General features: G+C 44.3%; 1 protein-coding gene across 4 annotated transcripts in view; it reads left to right on the top strand.

The window, feature by feature from the left end:
- The window catches only part of MSRA (methionine sulfoxide reductase A), a 291,902-nt gene that overhangs the window by 124,655 nt on the left and 153,008 nt on the right, over positions 1-14,239 (top strand). For all 4 annotated transcript variants that reach the window (XM_065835518.2, XM_065835520.2, XM_071807150.1 and 1 more), the window contains exon 3: positions 2,449-2,568. In XM_065835518.2, the coding sequence (XP_065691590.2) occupies positions 2,449-2,568 (120 nt within the window). The remainder of the gene's footprint in view (positions 1-2,448; positions 2,569-14,239) is intronic.

The following is a 14,239-nucleotide window of genomic DNA, read 5'->3' as shown; positions in this document are numbered from 1 at the left end:
GTCCAGGCGGGTTTGAATGTCTGCAGAGAAGGAGACTCCACAACCTCCCTGGGCAGCCTGGGCCAGGCTCTGACACCCTCACCGGGAACAAGTTTCTTCTCAAATTTAAGTGGATCCTCCCCTGTTCCAGTTTGTACCCGTTGCCCCTTGTCCTGTCATTGGTTGTCAGGTTCTCTAGTTATGCTCTCGATTTGGACAATGACAACACATGTGACATTTGTGCTGTGCAACACAGACAGAGTGATGTGTGAAAACTGTCTCACCCTTTATCCATTGCCTAGACCGAGAGGCATAATTATTGGAGAACATCTTGGACTTACTTGACATAAATTAGTGACTTCAGGTACAGAAATACACTCCAATTTAAATCACCATTAGATAGGCGATGTGTGAATGCCTGAAAAATTTCTCAAATAATTTTTCCTGATTGTTCTTTCTGCAAAAATGTGAGGGGGTTTCAAGAGAGATCCCACAGCAGTTTGCCACCAGCCTAATTTAGCGGAGGAACTCAAGTCTAACCGCCGTCACCCTCTCTGTAGTCAAGGGAGAATGGCTGTAATTTGATGAGCAATGTATATCTTCTGTGGCTCAATTGTCCTCAGGAGATGCCGACCTCTTTCCATGGTCGCCAAGAGCGGGCTGGGCTCCTAATTTATGTGTCTTGTTTGAGCACCTGAATTAGAAAGAGAAATCTGGGTCATTACTCTTTAATTTTGGCGCATTACAACTGCAAAGACAGGAGTCCGGCAACATAAGTTTATTGAATTTGAAGCTAATCTCAAGTTTCAAAGAAAGAATATGCGCTTGTGAGCCGTCAGAGTTGATAAAAGGGACTGCTTTGTTCTTCTAGTTGTACATTGAAGGGACATTTCTGTGATTTTTTTAACTTGTCATGTCTCTAGTGTTGTCAATAGAAAACCCATCGTGGATTTTTTAGTGTATTTAATATTTATCTTATTTTTACAACGTTTTATTTCAATGCTTTAGTAAAGGATTAATAGAAGGAAATACGTTGTTGCTGAAAGCCAAAATGCATCACCCATAATCAGGGATAAGCTAAACAACACTACAGTGTATATCACAGAATCCCAGAAAGTCAGGGGTTGGAAGGGACCTGGAAAGCTCATCCAGTGCAATCCCCCCATGGAGCAGGAACACCCAGCTGAGGTTCCACAGGAAGGTGTCCAGGCGGGTTTGAATGTCTGCAGAGAAGGAGACTCCACAACCTCCCTGGGCAGCCTGGGCCAGGCTCTGACACCCTCACCGCGAAGAATTTTCTTCTCATATTTGAGTGGAACCTCCTGTGTTCCAGTTTGAACCCATTGCCCCTTGTCCTATCACTGGTTGTCACCGAGAAGAGCCTGGCTCCATCCTCCTGACACTCACCCTTTATATATCTGTAAACATTAATGAGGTGACCCCTCAGTATCCTCCAGCTCCAGAGCCCCAGCTCCCTCAGCCTTTCCTCACACGGGAGATGCTCCACTCCCTTCAGCATCTTGGTGGCTGCGCTGGACTCTCTGCAGCAGTTCCCTGTCCTTCTGGAACTGAGGGGCCACAACTGGACACAAGATTCCAGGTGTGGTCTCCCCAGGGCAGAGCAGAGGGGCAGGAGAACCTCTCTGACCTACTGACCACCCCCTTCTAACCCACCCCAGGTGCCATTGGCCTTCCTGGCCACAAGGGCCCGGTGCTGGCTCACAGTCATAACATGTCATATGACATGCATCTGCTTTAGAGAGTCCTCCAAATTGTCGCTAAAGCCTTTTAACTATTTAAATTTGAATGTAAGTCCTGTTTGTTCCTTCCCCTTGGCTTTCACACAATGTGCTTGATTCCTGTTGCCAGGAGAGTTTTGCTAATTTACATCTGTTGACAGCCCGATGTCCTTTGATCATTGACCACACCAAAATTTTGTCTGAACATCAAATATGGCCATGCAGAAATTGCTAAACCAAAGCATTTTTCCCCCTATATAGCATATAATTTAATCCATTATTACTGCCACCTTTTAAGACTGTGTATGCTTCAAAACAGAAGATTAATTAACTCATTGCCATTAATACAAATTATTGTGTTTTGACAGCTTGCTAATCAACCAAAGCAAAAATGGTGCTGTACAAATAGTGCAATTGCCTTTTAAGTAACATTTTTTTTTTAATATGCATCAGAATTCTCCTTGTTTGGGCCTTTGAACCTTTATAGGGTTTGTCCTCTGTGACATGTTAATATTCAGAAGCACAAATAAAGCTTGATTTGAGTTGCGCTCTGATGCAGAACGGATTTCACAGTACAGTTACTCCATGCATAACCTTGGGAAACGTTTGACCATCATGTGCTGGCTATAGATGTCACTTCCACTGTCACCCGTATCAATTTATGTCCAAATGACTGATTGAGTATCGAGCGAATTTTGACATAACGCTCTGTACTTTCTGTAATATCCAGGTATGGGCTGTTTCTGGGGAGCCGAGAGGCAGTTTTGGAGGCAGAATGGAGTTTACTCCACTCAAGTGGGTTACGCGGGAGGATACACTCCAAATCCTACCTACAAAGAGGTCTGCTCAGGTAAGTCTTTGTCTTTGGTTTTGAAGGATTGTGAGCAGAATCCTGTCAGATTATGGGTGACGATGAAGAGTGACTGCGGCAACTGAAGAGATTTGGTATTTAGTCAACCCTGGTATTGGCCTCGCATCCTAAACTGTAATGAAGTCAATGGTGTGCCCGTCCCATTGTTAGCCCCTAGTAATTAATAAAGTCATATACGTACAAAGACTCTGAGCAAGAAGAAAACACCCACACATTCTTTTTCTTTCCACATAACCCAGAGGCCTAATGGAGAAGTCTAAACTTCTCATTTTTGTTATTATTATTAATAATTTGTTATTTTTTTATACAGTTCAATGCACAGCATCCTCTGATTTCCACACCAAACCCTTGCGTTTATTTTTCGCTGCACTCTTATACTAATCCTCTACAACCCTAATACCCCAGTACAGTTTCTGTTATCTATAACATAGAACCACTGGTAGACAACTGGCTGATGTTGTTGTTAAAGGAAATTCTTATTAAGAGCATTGTCCAAATACCTCAATTTTACACATGATACTGTACTGATTACAAATTGTCTTATAAATGCTAAAGAAAACATATAGATTGGGGAGAATTTCTTGTGGGAATATGTAACAGTAGGCATGGCCCTGCACGTGAAAATGTTTAATGTTTAATTTTAAAATGTATTGAATAAAAAAAGGGCTGCCATGCCTTTAGCAATAACTGATGCGTAGATAACCAGAACTCCTGAAAAACATAGCAAAAAATGAGAAGCATCATTTATGGAAAGATCAACGATCCTTCTTATTTATCCAAATGATCCATTTCTTCCTAATACTTTGGCCCTCTCGTATTTTGGATTTCCATCATTTGCCTGCACTATGTGCAATTTTTATAAGCATATGTGATCCAAAACTTGTCTGGTAGTTATCGCCCACTCTGTTTAATGTTAAATAATTAGATTGCTTATATAAATGAAGATGTGTAGCACAGCTTCACTCATGGTTCTAGTACACCAAGAGTATTGTGAGCTTTATGTTTGATTGAGATACTTTGAAGGCTTTTTGTAGCTATTTTATTTCTGTGTTGTATTTTATCAATAACGAGCAAAAAGCAAAACGGTCATTAAATAATAAGAGTCCTGGCATAAAGAAACAGGAAAAATCTTTCAAGTTTATTTTCTGATAGCTTTTCTAGTTGGATTTGTAGTGCAAAAACACAGCTGAGGTTATTTTTCTAGTGCTTGTTTTTATACACATATGCATTACAGATGGTTATATGACTCCAGATGCTGGACACTAGAGGATTTGTTTTCTTGGAGATACCCAGAAGCATAAGCACGTGTTTCATAGCATTGTCTGTGCAAAGATAAATGGGACATGCATGTAGTACACGCTTCTGTACCCAGTTGTGCAGCTGAACCGAGTCGGAGAATTTACTGAATTCCCCATGATACTCGTTTCCTACTTGGCTTCCTCTACCCCTATTCTATTCTGAATTTTTTTTTTTTTTTTTTGTCTTTGAACTCACTTAACATACTTATTGTAAAGAGAGCTCAGCTATTGCCATCCGACTGCTTCTAGTTCACAAAATCAAAGAATGTCAGGAGTTGGAAGGGACCTGGAAAGCTCATCCAGTGCAATCCCCCCATGGAGCAGGAACACCCAGCTGAGGTTCCACAGGAAGGTGTCCAGGCGGGTTTGAATGTCTGCAGAGAAGGAGACTCCACAACCTCCCTGGGCAGCCTGGGCCAGGCTCTGACACCCTCACCCCAAACAAGTTTCTTCTGATCTTCAAGTGGAACCTCCTGTGTTCCAGTTTGCACCCATTACCCCTTGTCCTGTCACTGGTTGCTCTGCACTGGTCTCTCTGCAGCAGTTCCCTGTCCTTCTGGAACTGAGGGGCCACAACTGGACACAAGATTCCAGGTGTGGTCTCCCCAGGGCAGAGCAGAGGGGCAGGAGAACCTCTCTGACCTACTGACCACCCCCTTCTAACCCACCCCAGGTACCATTGGCCTTCCTGGCCACAAGGGCCTAGTGCTGGCTCATGCTCACCCTGCTGTCCCCAGGACCCCCAGGTCCCTTTCCCCTACACTGCTCTCTAATAGGTCATTGCCCAGCTTACACTGGAACCTGGGGTTGTTCCTGCCCACATTCAAGACTCTACACTTGCCCTTGTTCTATTTCGTTACATTTTTCCCCGCCCAACTCTCCAGCCTGTCCAGGTCTCTGATGGCAGCACAGCTTCCAGTGTCAGCCACTCCTCCCAGCTTGGTGTCACCAGCAAACTTGCTGACAGTCACTCTATTCCCTCATCCAAGTCATTGATGAATATATTGAATAATACCGGCCCCAGCACTGACCCTTGAACACTCCACTAGATCCAGGCCTCCAACTGGGCTCTACCCCATTGATCAAACTAGTTGCCACAGTTTTAACTGGGAAGAACAGTTCTTATGAAATCGTCGACTTCAGTTTTACACTGTGCGATTACCACTTTCTTATTCATCTTTTCTGGCAAGATCACGTCTACGGTAAAAACAGTCATGTCCTCTAAATGCAGCCGTAGAAAGAACATCAGAGACATCAATACAGTCTCCACTTGGCAAGACTTTGGGCTTTGCTTCCAGCCAATGCAGTCCTGACAATCTTTGCAGGGAAGTTATTCGAGTCCAGCGCCTTTCTGGCACAAACAAAAAAAGCAACAATTCTTTGGATGAAACATTTAGCACTTCTTCTAAAGGACATGGTTCGCTACATCTCAGGCAAAATAGAGTCTGTTTACTCTTTTTCCCCATGCTAAGGTTGCTCAAAACTTATTAACCAATGGTGAGTTTTTTTGATTCAGTTGCCTAAATGCAGGATTTCATGGCATTCGAGATGTCTGAGAATATCCTATGTGCCACGCTATAGTCGTGTCTGACAGTTTTTTGTGGATGACCCAGGCACCCTTAGACAGCACAAAAGTAACTGAAGGCCTATATGTGAAGAGCAAATTCAGATATAATGTATCTATACGTATGTTCACGATCCGTGCTTCTATTGGAGATAGAGATGTGGGCCATGCACTGTTGACTTACACACCTGTGCTCTGCCTACCTGTTGCAGAGGCAGCTCAGTGTGTGCCTGCTGAGGATGAGATATTCCAGTCTCTTGTTCTTGGATATTCGTGGAGACATGAACTGTTCTTGATTGTGTGTCTGTCATCTGATCCATGCATGTTATATATCACAGAAATGTAGAATGGTTTGGGTTAGAAGGACCCTTTAGGGATCATCTAGTTCGGACCCTCCCTGCTGTGGGCAACGTTGTGTTTCACTAGATCAAGTTGCTCAAAGCCCTATTCAACCTGACCTTGAACACTTATTATGACGGGACATCCACGACTACTCTGGGCAGCCTGTTCCAGTTTCTTACCACCCCATTTTAAGAAGTTTCTTGCTTATACCTAATCTAAATCATAGAAGTATAGAATCATAGAATCGTTTTGGTTGGAAGAGACCCTTAAAATCATCAAGTCCAACCATTAACCCAACACTGGAACTAACCCATGTCCCTGAGAACCTCATCTACATGTCTTTTAAGCCCCTCCAGGGATGGTGACTCCAGCACTGCCCTGGGCAGCCTGTTCCAATGCCCCACAGCCCTTTGGGGAAGAAATTGTTCCCCACATCCAACCTCAACCTCCCCTGGTGCAACTTGAGGCCGTTTCCTCTGCTCCTGGCGCTTGTTCCTGGGGAGCAGAGCCCGACCCCCCTGGCTCCAAGCTCCTTTCAGGCAGTTCAGAGATCAGAAGGTCTCCCCTCAGCTCCTGTTCTCCAGCTGAACCCCCCAGGTCCCTCAGCCGCTCCCATCACACTTGTGCTCCAGCCCCTCACCAGCTCCGTTCCCTTCTCTCCACTCACTCCAGCACCTCAAGGCCTTTCTTGTTGTGAGGGGCCCAAAACTGACCCCAGGATTTGAGGTGGGACCTCTTTCATAGAATCACAAAATGGTTTGGGTTGGAAGGGACCTTAAAGTTCATCCAGTCCAAGCCCTGTCGTGGCAGGGACATCTTCACCCAGCCCAGGTTGCTCAGAGCCCCATCCAGCCTGACCTTGAACATTTCCAGGGGCGGAGCATCCACAGCTTCTCAGGGCAGCCTGTTCCAGTGCCTCACCACCCTCATGGGGAAGAATTTCTTCCTTGTATCTAATCTAAATCTCCCCTCTTTCAGTTTAAAGCCATCACCCCTTGTCCTATCACTACATGCCCTTGGTAAAAGTCCCTCTGCAGCTTTCTTGTAGGTCCCCTTTAGGTACTGGAAGGCTCCTCTTACAGCACTCAGGTGGTGGCTGAGCTGTTATGACGCTGTGTTGATGCCCCTGAAAACTTAAACCAGGCTCAGAGGAAGAGCAGCGTTGTTCACCTCTCCCTTGGGGAGGTAGGACAGTCATGATTCTGCTTGAAGGGTCAGCTCAGCGTTACCCTGTTCACATGTGGGACCGGTTATTGAAGATTCTTCAGTCAGTTGATAGGGTATTGCCTTGCTTAATTGACATTTAAGGGATAATTGATTTACTTTGAAGCTTATGAATACAGCGCTAGAAAATTATTTTTACATTTTACGGTGACAACCATGCAAATACAAATCTGAAAAAGCATTCTGGTGTGCGTGAAGGATTTTGAGCTATTTTCAGTGCATAAATACAGCGATTTTGGCCAGCAGGAGACAACCCAGGATGTTCATTCAGTATGAAACAGCTTTTCATATTTTGCTTACAGATGTTCAGAACAATTCTGTTTATCTGTATATTCATCAGCTTTTGGAAATCTGCATAGCTCAAGTGGCACTGAAATCAGAAGCTAAAAACACCGCTGTTGTTATTCATAAACGGGTTATGCACAATTACCATCTGAAATATGCAGCTAACGATGATTTCCTTAAAAACAGTGCGGTTTATAGGCTTATGGTTCGAGTTGGTAACATCCAAACAGGTAATTTTATTTTGTTTCAGGTTTTTTTCTTTAACTTCAATGACTGTAGTGTCAGAAAAATAGATGAATGTGCCTGTTTATTATCCAATATTAGTTAGGAGGCTTAGTGAACATAACAGTATATTTAGCTATTTAAATGATCTAGTCAACTCTCAGTAGCTTTCTGAAGCATTTTCTCTTGTAGACAAGTCACATTGCTCTATAATTAACAATGCAATATAACAGTATGCTACATGGACTTAGTTTCTGCATTGAGTTACATAAAACACTTGATTGTGAAGTTGTTTCTTGTTTCTTATGCAGCAAACCCACGTTTTTCTGAGGGTTGGTCTTGCATCTTGCATACCAATTATTCTTTTGATTCTTCTACATAGGAGTTCACAGTATCACAGTATCACAGTATGTTTGGGATTGGAAGGGACCTCAAAAGATCATCTAGTCCCATCTCCCGTCCCAGTTCTCCTTAATATGTCTGGGCTTCCAAGTGTCATCTGGAAGACGTCAAAATAGCTGATGGAAGAAGGTAGAGAAGGGCAAAATTAATTTCTTTCTCTATTACCTCCGATCCCTTTGGTCAGTGGGTCCTGTCCTGTATCCAAACCAGCATGGTCAGCAGGACAAGGGCAGTCATCCTTCCCCTGTACTCTGCATTGGGGAGGCCACACCTGGAGTATTGTGTTCAGTTCTGGGCCCCTCAGCTCAGGAAAGAGATTGAAGTGCTGGAGCGGGTCCAGAGAAGAGCAACAAGACTGGGGAAGGGACTTGAGCACAAGCCCTGTGGGGAGAGGCTGAGGGAGCTGGGCTTGTTCAGTCTGGAGAAGAGGAGGCTTAGAGGTGAGCTCAGCACTCTCTAGAACGACCTGAAGGGCAGTTCTAGCCAGGGGGGGATTGGGCTCTTCTCCCAGGCAGTCAGCAATAGGACAAGGGGGCATGGGCTTCAACTCTGCCAGGGGAAATTGAGGCTGGAGATGAGAAAGCAATTCTGTGCAGAGAGAGTGGTCAGCATTGGAATGGCTGCCCAGGGAGGTGCTGGACTCACCGGCCCTGGCGATTTTTCAACTGAGATTGGCCATGGCACTTAGTGCCATGATCTGGTCAATGGACTGGAGTTGGACCAGGGCTTGGACTTGATGATCTCTGAGGGCTTTTCCAACCCAGTCCATTCTGTGATTCTGTGATTTACAAAGTTAATTCTATCTCAACATCATGTTAGTTATACTATAAGAAGAAGGCAAGACAACCCACAAAGTCAACAGCAGGTTGATGTTTTGGATGCTTTTGCCTTAAGAACGGAGGGCTTGACTCCGTGATGTGGGGTTTATTTGACATACTTCTGCATGAACAGCACGATCATTGAAGCCAAAACCAGAAAATCTGGCTAGCATTTTTATGAGTTTTTAATAGCAATACAGCAAAAATGTCATGTGGCAAAATATTTCCTTCGAAGGCTTCCCATTCTTCAAAAATACAGATGAATATCCTATGACAAGCTATCAGTATATTGAAACTGTGTCTTATATTGCTTGAAAAGGCCTTCATTTAGACGTCACAACACTATTCCAAACTGGGTCTGACTCTCCAAACTGTTTAAATGTATAATTAAACTCCAAATATTCCCTTAACTTTCTGTAGTTTTTAAAGGGATCTGAAGGTTTTCATGAACAGAAACTAAGTTAAGTCCTCAAGACTAAAGTTTCCAAACAGTAATGAGAATGACTCAGAACATTTTCTTTTATTATTAAATTGCTGTCAAGAGAATAGATTCCTGTTGTGCCTTCGTTTGTTCTTTTTTTTTCCATATAAGAACAGGATATAGGAATTTTAATGACTTAGAGATTCTGTTAAGACTATCAGAGTTCATTGCGCTCTTCATCTGTGCAACGTGCTTTGATACCATTGCCCAATTGCTCCACCTCTCCCCTTTTTTTTGCCTAGTTGTCACGGATGCACCCCGAGGTTAATTTAAGGGACAACAGAGTCCAAAACAACTGGTGTTAAACTGGTGAGAAACAGGGTTTTAGTACTCCAAAAGTGACTTGAATACAGGTTCGGATATCAGTTGAGGAAAGTTATTAAGGGACAGCAACTAATACAACAGGACGTCCACAGGGTGCATGCACGTGGCTTCACCCAAACAATACCGGAGCCGTCCCTGAGTCCGGGAAGAGTCCACACTTGCCTGAACACAGTGTGGGATGTTTTTAAAGGGATACACGTACTTGTATTGAGTACAGAAAGTGTACACTCGCGATTCTGCGAGGGTAAATTTACAATACACTCGCAATCCTGCGAGGAGAAATACACGTGCAAATGTGCACGGAATATTACACGTGCTTATGTGGAAGCACGAGAGGAAAATACACCCACGATTCTGCGAGTATTAATTTATACACGTACTCGTATTGAGCGTGGAAAATACGCGTGCAAATGTGCAGGGAAAGTAGAAATACACGTGCAAATGTGCACGGAAAGTAGATACACTCGCAATCCTGCGAGGGTTAATTTTACTCACACCCATGGCGGCAAGGCAAGCGGAGTCTCCATCCCGGGAGGGGCTCTCAGCGGCAGCATCTCGCTCGTGCTCCGAGAGGTTGCGCACAAGGGGCACGTCTCGACGAGAGTCTCATTTTTATAGCCTGATCAGATCTGACTGCGAGCATTCCAGAAGCTTCTCTGCACCCCCACCCTGGCTGTGGGTGTCCCTGAAGCTTCCAAACATCCCCACACTGGCCGTGGGTGCCCAGCGGCTCCCTGGCACCTTGGTGCTCCCTTCTTAACGGCCCTGGCCAAGGGGCTCTGGGGCCAAACAAAAGAAGCTGTCGGCCTCAAACAGCAGAGAGAGGAGCTGTGTCTATTCCTTCCATACTGAAGGAGGGAGGGGGAGAGAGTGGGGTTTGTACTCTGCCACACTGGTTTACCTGTAAGGAAGGAAGGAAAGGTCAACCAGTCAAAGTACAAAACTATTGATCAAAGTTAATGTCATTTACTGTGGATATTAGTGTTTTGTATAGTTTTTTAGCAGTTGAAGAACAGGATATTGTAGAAAACACATAATTCCTGTTACCTAGGCCACAGAATACATTGTGTTTCTGTAGTTACAAGACTAACTAAACTTTGGTATAACCCTATGAACTCCACTTTGCCCTCGATGCAATTGCTAAGTCATGAAATAAAACGAATCTACCCATTTCACTTCAAAGGAACATCATTTGGAAAGGTGACAGCAGATGCTGCTGCAACGTTAAAGCCTTGGCAACAAGAAATACAACAGACGCATTGAATCTCAGTTACGTGCTGCATTGCAGGTCTACCTAGAAAATTGTCTCTGTTGACATGGCTGACAGGTTCTTTTTTGACAGAGAAGCTTCTTGTTGGTCAAGAAAACTTCATCGTACCTTAGTGTGCCAGGATACAGAGAAGTATTCTATAGATCTATGGTTTAAAAATAAAAGGCAGAATAAATATTGCCCCAAAACCAAAAAGCTCCGTGTCCGCAACGGATGGTGGTCCCTCTGCTTAGGGAGTTCTGCTGCATCTTTAATCAAGGTTGGGTTTATGTTTCCATTCCAGAACTTGACTTCTCAGTGTTAATATCATGGCTGATTCAGCCTTGAAGAAATTAAACTGATATTTATTATTTAGATATCTGATTGTGCCTTGTGGCAAATTTAAAATCCTAATAGCCTCACTGCTCTTCTCTTTTATCTGTTTATCGCGGCGTTGCCTGTAATCACAGGCTTAGGTAGGAATAGCACTATAAATACTAAATACATTATTTATTATTAACAACTTTGTTTGAATTGTATTCCGCTGAGATGTGTTGTTTCTGTCTTTCTCATCTCCTGGTTTTATTAAAGATATGTATAAGACGAAAATGTGATAGCCCCAGAGGTTGAAAGAGCCATTACAGAATAAATCAAAGACAAAATCTTCTGACCTGGAGCCTGCACTAAGTTCCCAAAGGACCTTCATTTCCAGAAGAGACTCCATGTGATGTTCACCGCGTCCCTGTGTCTGAAAACAGAAGATGCAGCAGGAACCTGCTTCTCATTGTAGGCGTGAGAACATGGTGTAGTTGTGAAAAAGATGATGTTACCAAAGGGCTCACTTGTTATTATGACTGCTGGGGTTTTCTTGCACTTTGGTTTTACTTTGGAGACACTAGAAAGGAAAAAAACAACCCAAACTTAAAAACCAAAACCAAACACAGCAACAACCAATCACAAACCAACCCAACAAGACCAGCTGCCTCATTCTACCGAAATGTCCTCCCAGAAGTAGTGATTACTACAGGTGGTAACTCCGTTCAGTTGCCTGTGGCTGTTTGTGTCCATGAGCCAGCACTGGGCCCTTGTGACCAGGAGGCCAGTGGTACCTGGGGTGGGTTAGAAGGGGGTGGTCAGTAGGTCAGAGAGGTTCTCCTGCCCCTCTGCTCTGCCCTGGGGAGACCACACCTGGAATCTTGTGTCCAGTTGTGGCCCCTCAGTTCCAGAAGGACAGGGAACTGCTGCAGAGAGTCCAGCGCAGCCACCAAGATGCTGAAGGGAGTGGAGCATCTCCCGTGTGAGGAAAGGCTGAGGGAGCTGGGGCTCTGGAGCTGGAGAAGAGGAGACTGAGGGGTCACCTCATTAATGTTTAAAGATATATAAAGGGGGAGTGTCAGGAGGATGGAGCCAGGCTCTTCTCGGTGACAACCAGTGATAGGACAAGGGGTAATGGGTACAAACTGGAACACAAAAGGTTCCACTTAAATATGAGAGGAAACTTCTTCTCGGTGAGGCTGTCCTCTTGGCCAGGCTGTCCAGAGAGGTTGTGGAGTCTCCTTCTCTGCAGACATTCAAACCCGCCTGGACACCTTCCTGTGGAACCTCAGCTGGGTGTTCCTGCTCCATGGGGGGATTGCACTGGATGAGCTTTCCAGGGCCCTGCCAACCCCTGACATTGTGGGATTCCGTGATGGTAAAAGACACTTTGAGAGGGATTTTGAGAAGTCCAGAGCTAAAGGGTTTGCTCACAAAAAATCAGAAATATCATACAAATCCCCTTGGGAGTGTGACACACGGTAGCAGACAACTGCACTGTGCTACTGATTTAAAGGCTTACAGAGGAAAAATATTCACTAAGGAAATACAGCTTTTTTTTCCACTTAGTTGGATATACTGAAATATTTCATTATGAAAAGAACAGCCCCCAACTTCTCACAATTACACAGTGACATCCATTAAGTGAAATCATCAGCAAAGCTGCAACATTTTTTGGTCAGCCTCGAGATGCATTTTTGGTGGAAAAGGCTCATAAAATATCAGGAGTTTATAACTATTAACAGCAAGAAATATTTTCTAAGAGAGGTTAAGCAGTCTGAGGAGTCCTGACTTATACTGGTAAAGCCAAGAAATGAAGGAAGTCATTTTTCAATTTAACTGCTGCTGATTTGCTGTGGGCTGGGATTTGAGTACATCCATTGTAGGCCAATTCTTCTGAAAAGAGACAAAAAAATTGTAAGATGCTTTCATCTGGTAAAAAATACAGTGATTGTAAAGTTGGGATAGGCTGTAAATTATGATCAGGTCACAAGAGCAGGTGTAAGATCCAATCTACAAATTTCTGCGTGAGGTATCAATGACTTTAAACTGAGAGAGGATGGGTTTAGATCAGATATAAGGATGAAATTCTTCCCCCGAGGGTGGTGAAGCACTAAAACAGGTTCCCCAGAGAAGCTGTGGATGCTCCATCCCTGGAAATGTTCAAGACCAGGCTGGACGGGGCTCTGAGCAACCTGGGCTGGTGAAGATGTCCCTGCTCATGGCAGGGGTTGGAACGAGATGATCTTTGAAGTATCTTCCAACTCAAACCATTCTGTGATAGGCTCCATCACTTTATGTTTGCATGATGTTAGGTTGGATGCCCTAAGTACAACTGCCGTTTGGTACTTAAAAGGAGACTGTAAGGAAGATGGGGATGGACTTTTGAGCAGGGCCTGTTGGGATAGGACAAGGGGTGATGGTTTTAAATGAAAGAGGGGAAATTCAGACTAGGGAAAAATGTTTGACACTGAGGGTGGTGAGAGCCTGGCCCAGGTTGGCCAGAGAGGTGGTGGATGAACCATCCCTGGAGACATCCCAGGCCAGGCTGGATGGGGCTCTGAGCAACCTGAGCTGGTGAAGATGTCCCTGCTCATGGCAGGGGTGCCACTGGGGGAGCTTTGAAGCTCCCTTCCAACCCAAATTATTCTATGATTCTATGATTCTACGTGTAATCAGAGTAGTAAACTACAAAGCCTAAGCCCCTGAAAGGACTATTATCTGATTTTTATTTGAATACCGAAAGTGAGAGAAAATCTGCTGTTTCTATCAGTAGAGACTTCCTCAGTAATATGATGCAACATCCCTCATAACTGACCTGTAGAAGGACTCGGGCAGATCTGTTGGAGCCTGCAGCAGAGATCTTTACCACCACAGCTCAAGGGATAATCCACAAGCCACACAAGATGCTTCAGACAAAAGATAACTGAGGTCCAGTTGATACACAGGCCTGTTCTGCTTGTTTTCATAGACTTCAAGATCATGTCTTCTTGTGTGGGACCTGTCTGCTCCTACAGTTCAGGCAGGAGGGAGCGTGGATCACTCTTTCCTTGACCCTGGGATCTTAGCTTTGTTTAATGAATTGTGTCAACCATTGCTTGGCTGAGTCACTTAAAGGTTCATTTC

Source organism: Patagioenas fasciata, chromosome 3 (assembly GCF_037038585.1).
Source record: "Patagioenas fasciata isolate bPatFas1 chromosome 3, bPatFas1.hap1, whole genome shotgun sequence".
Lineage (NCBI taxonomy): Eukaryota > Metazoa > Chordata > Aves > Columbiformes > Columbidae > Patagioenas > Patagioenas fasciata.
Note: the sequence above shows the minus strand (reverse complement) of the source record. Positions and strands in the feature narration are given on the sequence as shown.